This window comes from Dendronephthya gigantea, unplaced genomic scaffold (assembly GCF_004324835.1).
Source record: "Dendronephthya gigantea isolate DGI-Jeju-01 unplaced genomic scaffold, DenGig_1.0 000071F, whole genome shotgun sequence".
Lineage (NCBI taxonomy): Eukaryota > Metazoa > Cnidaria > Anthozoa > Malacalcyonacea > Nephtheidae > Dendronephthya > Dendronephthya gigantea.
The window spans coordinates 546,658-555,476 of record NW_021163081.1 but is presented as its reverse complement, the minus strand read 5'-3'; the positions used below and the strand labels follow the sequence as shown (position 1 = coordinate 555,476).

At 38.7% G+C, this 8,819-nt stretch overlaps 1 protein-coding gene across 1 annotated transcript; it reads right to left on the bottom strand.

The window, feature by feature from the left end:
- Positions 1 to 6,411: 6,411 nt before the first annotated feature.
- LOC114531407 lies at positions 6,412 to 7,899 on the bottom strand. Its single transcript, XM_028553020.1, has 3 exons — positions 7,856 to 7,899; positions 7,176 to 7,766; positions 6,412 to 7,090 (listed from the first exon to the last, which is right to left on the bottom strand). The coding sequence occupies exons 1-3, from the start codon at positions 7,897 to 7,899 to the stop codon at positions 6,412 to 6,414; spliced, it is 1,314 nt and encodes a 437-aa protein (XP_028408821.1).
- Between the last annotated feature and the right edge of the window lie 920 nt (positions 7,900 to 8,819).

Here is an 8,819-nt window from a genome sequence, read left to right as displayed (position 1 = left end):
ACAGACAGAATGCTATTTAAAAGTGAAGAATCCCATGTATTAACATTTGTGATACTACTATGTACTATAGCAGTCAATGACATTGCTACACATTGTTTACCAGAATTTTTTCCAAATTTCTTTGCATTATCTTGGCTATAATCAACATATACAGTTTGAGTTTGGTTAACTACTTCATATACTGTGGGTCCAGGATTTTCCTCAACAATCATTAGATACTCTCAATAACAGTGCGACATATACAATGTTGCATGGTTTTTGATTGAATGACACCATCACTTGACTTAAATGTTCAATACTAATAGATTCTTCATAATTATGCAAAAAGAATACATTGAGGTAAATTCTTTGGAACAACACTAACAACAATATAATTGTTAAGACCAGTTGAAACAGCATACGCATTATGTTAATATAAACATTACCTGTAAGTGGAGAAGAACAGCTTCTTATTCTGATATTGTTGTGTGCTCTAATCCATGCACGATATTGCTCAACAGTTTCTCCCATGTGTTTTTGTATTTATGAAATACTTGAAAAACTTTGAAAAGTTAACAAAGCACAATGGTTTTGTTTAATTTTAGTTAGCACCAAGGCAGGGCTCTACCAGGTTCTTTAACAACGATCAAACACCTGTTTAATTTGATTTTAGCAAACACAACAGCTTGCTTAGTTTGTTTGACGAGGCAAACGCACTTGTTTATTTTGTCTTAGGTCTTATTTGTCTTATTTTGCTCGTTAAGTCTGCTCCAATCAGAAATAATTCTGATATATGTTGAACAGTGCAAACACAATGGTTCCTGATATAAAATATATCCAGTACACACACCACTTACCTATAAAACAAAGAAACCTCACTGAAGTTTCTTGAATACAGTACAAAAACTAAAATATACAGTACAATTATCTTTTAGACTTTAGTGCTTCACAAGCAATCTGTGATAAACGTTTGTGCTATTTTTCCATAATTCCAAACAATTAAACAAAATTCCTTACGTATATAACATATTAAATCATGCCCTAGGCTAATTATGGCTAATGCGACACATTTTTAAACTTTCCAGTGTCCTTACAGGACTGTACCATGTCCGCCATATTATTGGAGCGATAGCTTAAAGCATAATGCAACTTTATAACAAAAATATTTGAATGATAAAATTATTTATATTAAATTCGATTTACAAATGGTGTAATTTACATTCACCTATTTTGAACTTTGAAGTTTGAAGTGATATTACATGTAGATATATAAATATTATATTCAACTTTTTATGGTGCAATCTCCTAAATGAACAACTCCGCTAGTCAACATACCTTTAAAAATCCTTTTATCCTCAAAATGAATGCCTTTTCTTGAGAAAAAGCCACCTAAAATTTCACTTAGTTCAGATCGCTGAAAGTGTATAAAGTGTATCCAATATTCCAATTCTTAAATTGCATATTATGCCATATTCCGAGCGCTTACGACGCATGAATGCTGTGATAGTACCATAAATAGTACTCAGTACTTGGTGTTAAACTCGGTTTATTTTCGTACATCCTTGCGTAAGCTTTTTGTATTATTGCCTTGCTATGTCATTTTACGTCACAATTTTGTCAATATTTTCCGCAATCAAAAATCGAGTTGAAATACGGTAATACGAAACTAATACATCCAAGGGACTGGGAACCAGTATGTAGAGAATAGTGAGCTACCTTGCTTCGCTCAGCAGCAAAAAGGCTTCCTATATGAATTATATATATATGAACCTATTAATCTATATTTTCCTAGGACAAAAAGTAGCCATAATATGGTGGCCTTAAAGGGGATTGCATACTGAATAATTTACAAACAAAACTTTATACACATATAGGAAATTTCTGCAATAGAAAATTTATGTTCAAGAAATAGAATATTTATTTAAACTTTCCAAACTGTCCCCCTGTGATCCTTCCACATTGCCACTTCTAGTTATTACTTAGTGATTCCCCCCCCAAAAAAAAATTCTAAATAACTGTAAACTTGGAAGAAAAGTGGAAAATTATTAAATAGTTCTTTATAATTCTTAATAATATTATATCTTTTTCAGATATTGAAGGGTACATCCACCACTTAAGTGCAGTAAAAACATCCAATTTAAATAAAAAAAAATCTTTCGATTTCAAACTGCAGACATCTGCAACCAAGATGGTAAGAGCTATGTGCTACTCTCCTGAAAAGAGAAAAAGTTTAGCAAATGCCTCACAGTTAAAATCACCAGTGAAAATTATGGGTGCAACCAAAAGAAAAAATTCCGAAGAGTACACTGTTAGAAAGACACCAAAGATAGCACCCACAGACTCCAAGAACATGGATTTTTCCTTCAATGAACTTTCCAACGTATAAGTCATGATGTCATGACAAACCTTATTCATGACGTTTATTCTGTTTATTCTAAATCAGACAGTTCTTTCATCATGGAGTAACTGGTACTGCACTCAGTAATGTCAACTTCATTAACCTCCTCCATTGCTTCCTCTTCATCATTTTGCTCAACAGTTTCTTTTCTTCTTCACTTGTGTCTTCGTCAACCAGTACTTTTGATTTCTTAACACGTTTTTGTGTCTTACACTTTTTTCTTTTAGTTTGCTGTGGTCGATGTGATCTGCCTGATGCCCAGAGTTGCATCGCTGCTGAGGGATCATACTCTTGAGAATTGGACCTTCAACATTGATTTGCACAAGGTTGGTTAGCGTGTTTTCATTCAGGGATGCGCATGAATCCGTCTTCACTCATTAAAAAAAAGCCTCTCGACTTTAGCGTTTTAAATCAGAATAGGAAAAAAAAGTTCTATAATGAGAAGGACCCTATTTCAATTAACGCTGCGAGGGGAGTTGAAGATGCGATGCCACACTCATAAGTAGTGCTTACCGGAGGGATTAAGGTACCGCTTCGCATAATCTACGAGGGAATGCCACTGCTCCAATATAGTAGATAAACCACAATTCATACCAGCTTTTAACAACGGTTCTCTGAAGTGGTTTGAAATATCTTCAAGAATCTCGTCTGTGAATGACTCATCTTCATTGCCATCAAGCAATTTGATCAACAGAGCTGACAGCAATGGGATTCTTGCTTGCTGCCATTTCTTTAGCCAGCCTTTAAATTTCTGACGATCTGCTGCTTTAAAGGCCTTGTCTTCACACATACTCTGGATATGCTGTACATATACTCCATATTTGTCAAGAAAGACCTGAAGAGCGTTGACCTTGTGGGATATCCAACGAGTACCTAACAAAAAAATAATGATAAAATACTGGCTGGGTGACTGGCTACGAGGCAGTTTAGTTTTGCCAAGGTTTACTCATAGAGTCAATTTTTTTAAAACAAAAATAAACATGTACAGCAAAAATAAAATAAAATAAGTAAAATTAATTTGACTAACCGGATGCTCTTTTGGGCCTCACTCCACCCTCTTCAAACTCGAATGTCTCGGAATATATTTTGTGAAGCTCTCGTAACTGCATGAGTTTCTTAGGAGAATTCTTATATAGATAATATAGACGAAGCAACACATCATCTACGTCGTCAAAGACAGTTCCTGTTAACACATCCTTAATTTAACAGCAAGCTCAACGCGATGTGCACACCAAACAAAAATAACCCATGGCATTCTATCTTTAAGAAAGTAGAAAACTCCTTTTTTGCCACTGTTTACTGCAGCACCATCAGCAGCAAAACCAATTAACTTTTTCTCAAAGATGTCGTTGGTGATAGCAATATTCCGAAAACTTTCCTTTATTGATTCAACTACTCCTTCAGCCTTACCAGACTTCAGGTCAGCCAAATTTAAAAACGACAAAACCACTTTCACTTTGTCACTTCCTGGTGGATTCTTGTTGTTGGACAAAAACAGCTTCTTTCTCAATTACAGAAGCATCCTCTGACGCATCAGATAACGCACTAAAAAAATTGGCTTTTGTTAGCTTTTCTTTGAGAATATCTCCTAAATCGTCACTAATGTATTTTATAAATTCATTGCAACTCATATCATTGCGATAAGAGCACAGTTTGCAGACATTGCAGTTCATACTTGTTTGTGACATAACCTGATTGGTAAGCGTTTATGACCAGCCACTCGCTCGCCATGTGTTTAGCTAGGTTCGTTCTCTTCTAACGATCAGCAGTAGAAACAGATAACTTTCGTCGTTTTGAGAAAGATGGTGCTGAAGACAATTTCTGGCTCAACACAGTCACAGCGGAAGGAACTGGATTTTCACTATTTATAAGTTGCGATTTTTTGACACAGGCATCTTTTTAAAGAACTCTGAAAGGGTTCTTTGACTTTGTTGATCTGAATCATATGATTTTCGAGTCTGCAGTCGATGACTTTTGTTTTATAAGACTACCTTGGGAGAAGAAATGACCCTTTTCTCGACCAAACCAGTTTACAAAACGTTCAGTTCGACAATCATAACTAGATCATTCTTCTCTATATTTCTCATCTCTTCTGTCCATTTATTTCTTTGTGTTAATAACGGCAGATATTCCTTGAGCCATCTATTCCAGAAAATATTGGCTAAGGCCTGTGCTTGCCGATACTTCTTTCTTGAATTTATCTCACGCTCTGTCACTACGTCAAAGAGAGAGTTAGTTAGTATTTGGTCTGTAGATTAGAATATGATTAGGGGTCAAGATCAAGTGGGTCTGAACTGGCTAGTGTAATCGGTCTTGAGTTGAGAATACCTTCAACATCTACCAATGCAGTGTGTAAGACATCTGAATCTGCACATCGATTTTGAGGAATAGCATGAAGGGTTCGTTTGCAAGATTTCACCAATCTCTCTACTGCTCCATTCATATGAGGGGAATTTGGAGGATGAAACTTTCAATCTGTACCATACATCGTAAGTTTTCGTTCTATTTGACTGTGTGCAAGCTGTTCCCATCCTTCACGCATTTCCCTTTTGGCTCCTACAAAGTTTGTTCCTCTATCTGATGTGATTGTTCTGGGATAGCCTCAGCGATTTGCGAAGCGGGTCAGGCAGTTCATGAATGCATCGGTATTGAGAGAGTCAGTGATTTCCAAATATACTGCTCGCATATTTGCACAACAAAATAGAACGCACCATCTCTTTAACTCACTTCTGCATTGCTTTATGTAGATTGGGCCGAATAGGTCAACAATTGTGTGTAAATGGGGGTAGGCATGGTGTCAGGCGTCTTGATGGAAGCTTTCCCATGCGGGGTGGCTTTGAATTTACTCTTTGTTTCTTGCAGTGAAGACAGTTATTCGCGTATTTCTTGATCTCCGATTTGCCATTTACTAACCAATAGCGTGTGCGGATAGAGCTTAGTATATAATCGGTCAGACCATGACTAAGGCGGTGATGATAGTCATTAATGATCAGGCGACCCACATCAGTTTTTCCATTGACTATTATTGGGTGACGAACGTCGTACAGTATTGGGGCAACTTGTATCCGACCTTCAACTCTGAGCAATCCGTCTCTTTCAACAATGAAGGGCGAGAGCTTAATAAGGCTTGAATTCTTTGGGATTGGTTTACCGTTAGTCAAGGCTTTTAATTCACTTGAGAAACTTTCCTTCTGTGCTTGTCGAAGTAATACCGTTTCTGCTCGATGCAGCACCTCGGTTGCAGAGCTTCTAATTGATCCCTCTTCTCTTGATTTCAATTTATCACGCGTCAGACTGATGAACTTCAAGACATTTGCTACCACTCTCTTTGCCTTTTCAAAGGTAAAGTATTGACTTAAGTTGAAAATGGCTGGTTTCGATTCTACCGCTGCTGTCGACCTTGCATGTACTTGCTTTCGGAGCTCCTGTTCCTCATCGATTTTCTCCCCCTTGTCGAGACGTCTGGGCCACGTATCTTGAGCCTGGTAGAGGAATTCAGGACTGCGTTTCCATGTACTTTCAGACGTCATTCCCGTTAGTGTAAGCCCTCTTGTACCTGCGTCAGCGACGTTGCCTTAGGTCAGAACATACTTCACTTGCACTGTTCTGTTACCAGTGTCTTCTAATGTCTTGAGATCTTCTACAATATCAACGATCGTATGAGCAACATAATCACGATACTTATTACTGGGTTGATGAATCAAGTGTAACACAACCATTGAATCAATCCAAAATGTTATCATATCTATACGACAATCCAGTTCTTTGACTAAGGCCAGTGCTAGTTTGACTGCCATGCAGGCTGTGTCCAATTCCAATCGTGGTATGGTCATCCTTTTCTTGGGAGCTGCAAGAGAATAATGTATCTTTTCATCTGGATAAGAAAAGCGTAGATAACTCGCTGCGCATTTTACTCATTTGGAACTATCCGAAAACACAAGCATTTGCACTTCTGAGGGTTCATCATTAGAGGATTTAAAGCATCTTGGAATGGTGACATCTTCCACAACATCAATTTCATTTTCCCACTTTCTCTATTCTCTGAGCTGGTCTTCAGGAACTTCTTTATCCCATCCTAACTCTTCCAAACAGAGTTGCTGTTGTAACATTCGTCCTCGAATAGTATACAGACTTAGCCATCCATGTGGGTCCCAGATTGATGCAATACGGCTTAGAAGTTCCCTTGGTGTTTTGGCATGGCTTGGTGTTTTCTTTGGTGCTGATAGATGCAGAGTGTCTGTGTGTGCATTAAAGCGCACTCCAAGGGCTTGCGAGACGGGTAATTCACGAAGTCCAACTTCATTGGTTTGAACTTTATCAGCTTCTGGTATATCTCTCATCACAGCTTGGATATTGCTCCACCACTTTGTGAGTGCAAAACCGCCATGTTTCATAAGCTCGGTCAGTCTTAGAGTTACAGCTTTCTCTTCATCATCTAGTGAATTCAGTGAATTGTCGACGTACATATTCTTTCTTACGGCTTCAGCGGTTGCTGGATACTGTTGCTGATAGTTGTCTGCATTTTGTTTCATTATGTAGTTGGCGCAGGTTGGTGCCGATCGTTCTCCAAAGGGTCTTCTTAGACACTGATACACATTTGGCTCTTCTTTCGAATCTCTGTACAGGAATCGTAATGCTGGTAGGTCTTCTTCTACTACTCGCATTTGCAGGAACATGTCCTTGATGTCTGAGCATAATGCAGTGCGTCCTTGTCTGAACCAAAGAAGTATGCCAAACGGGGGGTTCAATAGATCTGGACCAGTGTATATAAAGTCGTTTAGGGACTTTCCCATTGTACTTCGCAGCTACATTATACACTCGTCGTACCTTTCCTGGTTTCTTTGGGTTTCTTACTGGATGATGGGTCAGGTAGTTTACTCTGTCACTTGCTGTTTCTTGAACTTCTTGCTTACTCAATTTCTTTATGTATCCTTTTTCTACATCATTGATAATAGATTTTCGATACGCTTCCTTTAATTCGGGATCACATTCTAAGCGATGTTCAAGGGCATGTAGCTGAGCTTCGGCTGCTTTGTGATTATTTGGTAATACAACGTTTGGATCTCTCCACAGAATTCCAGACTCAAAGGCATCACCCGATGGCAACCTTTTTGTAGTAGAGTGTAAGACATCTAATGCTTTCACGTCTTCGCTTGAACGGATTTCAGCCCTTTTCTTTGGTGTTGGAACAGTTTCCATGTTGCTCCATTGTTCAAGTTCCCACTGAAAGTCCCTGTTAGATCCAGCTTTAGTTGAATGCTCAGCTTCTATTCTACGGACATATACATCTGCACCGTCATCTGATGAAAGTGTTGCAAAAGCTATCCAACCAAGACGTGTTCGGATAGCAACTGGAGTGCCACGAGGCCTTCGCGGGTTTCCAGCGGAGCTTGAAGGAAATAAGAATCCACTCTGATCACCAGTTGAACGTCAGCTGCATTAACACTTTGGAGGTCAAGGTCTTTCAAATGATCAAACCTCGTTTCCGCCGCCCAGTCAACTGTGTATGAACAATAGTTCATTTCTAGAACTGTGAGTACTAGAACATTTCTAGAACTGTGAGTACTTTGTCTATAGTGTATTTGCTTCTACGTCTTCCGGTACCGGATATCGTCAGGTTTTGTATCAGGAAAGATTCAACCGTTTCATCTGTGTTTGTTCCACTGCCCAGTAAAACCTAGCTGGTGAGCGAGGTCCTGGTATATAAGTGTGGCATTCGAACCACTGTCCAACATTGCTGTGATCCTTCTCTTTCCCTTCGGCCCATAGAACATAACAGGTATAATCTGATGTACTATGCTTTGTTGACCAGCTGCTACTCTTTGAGTACCTACTTCCACTGCAAAACTGCTTGTTTTTCTAGCCAAGACATAAAGTTCTCCAGTGTAAACCGCTTCGAGTCTTCTCCCTTGTATCTTCCCATGCCAGCCTCAAGGATGGTGGCAATTTTCTTACAGCTTCTCTCACATGATAACTTGATTTTAACTCTGTTTCCTTTTCCAGCGACTCGAACACAGATGCCAGACTTGTAATTGTTTCTGATAGTGATCTCAACTGTTCGACGTTCTTTTCACTAACAGATGTAAACTTTCTTAGCTTGTTATCATAGGCTTGCATTATTTGGGTGGATTCGCCAAACCTTACTCCGGGAATATCCCAAGCCTTATTGTACTTTCCACTGCCTGGAAGTATGCCACGGAGGGCCGTCTCCACCTTCCCTGTTGTATGTGTTAATAACAGGTCCAAAAGTTCATCCTGGGTGTAATGCTTTTCCTGCTCTAATTTCTTGAATGTTGTCCTAAATGCTGTATATTTGATTGGGTTTCCATCGAACTTTTTTATGTGTGGATCCCTTTTCTTTTCTGTTACGAGACTGCATTTGGACCTTTCAAGAAAAACAAAGTTTAACAATAGATTGCCGTTTTAGATTTAAAGAAGTAAA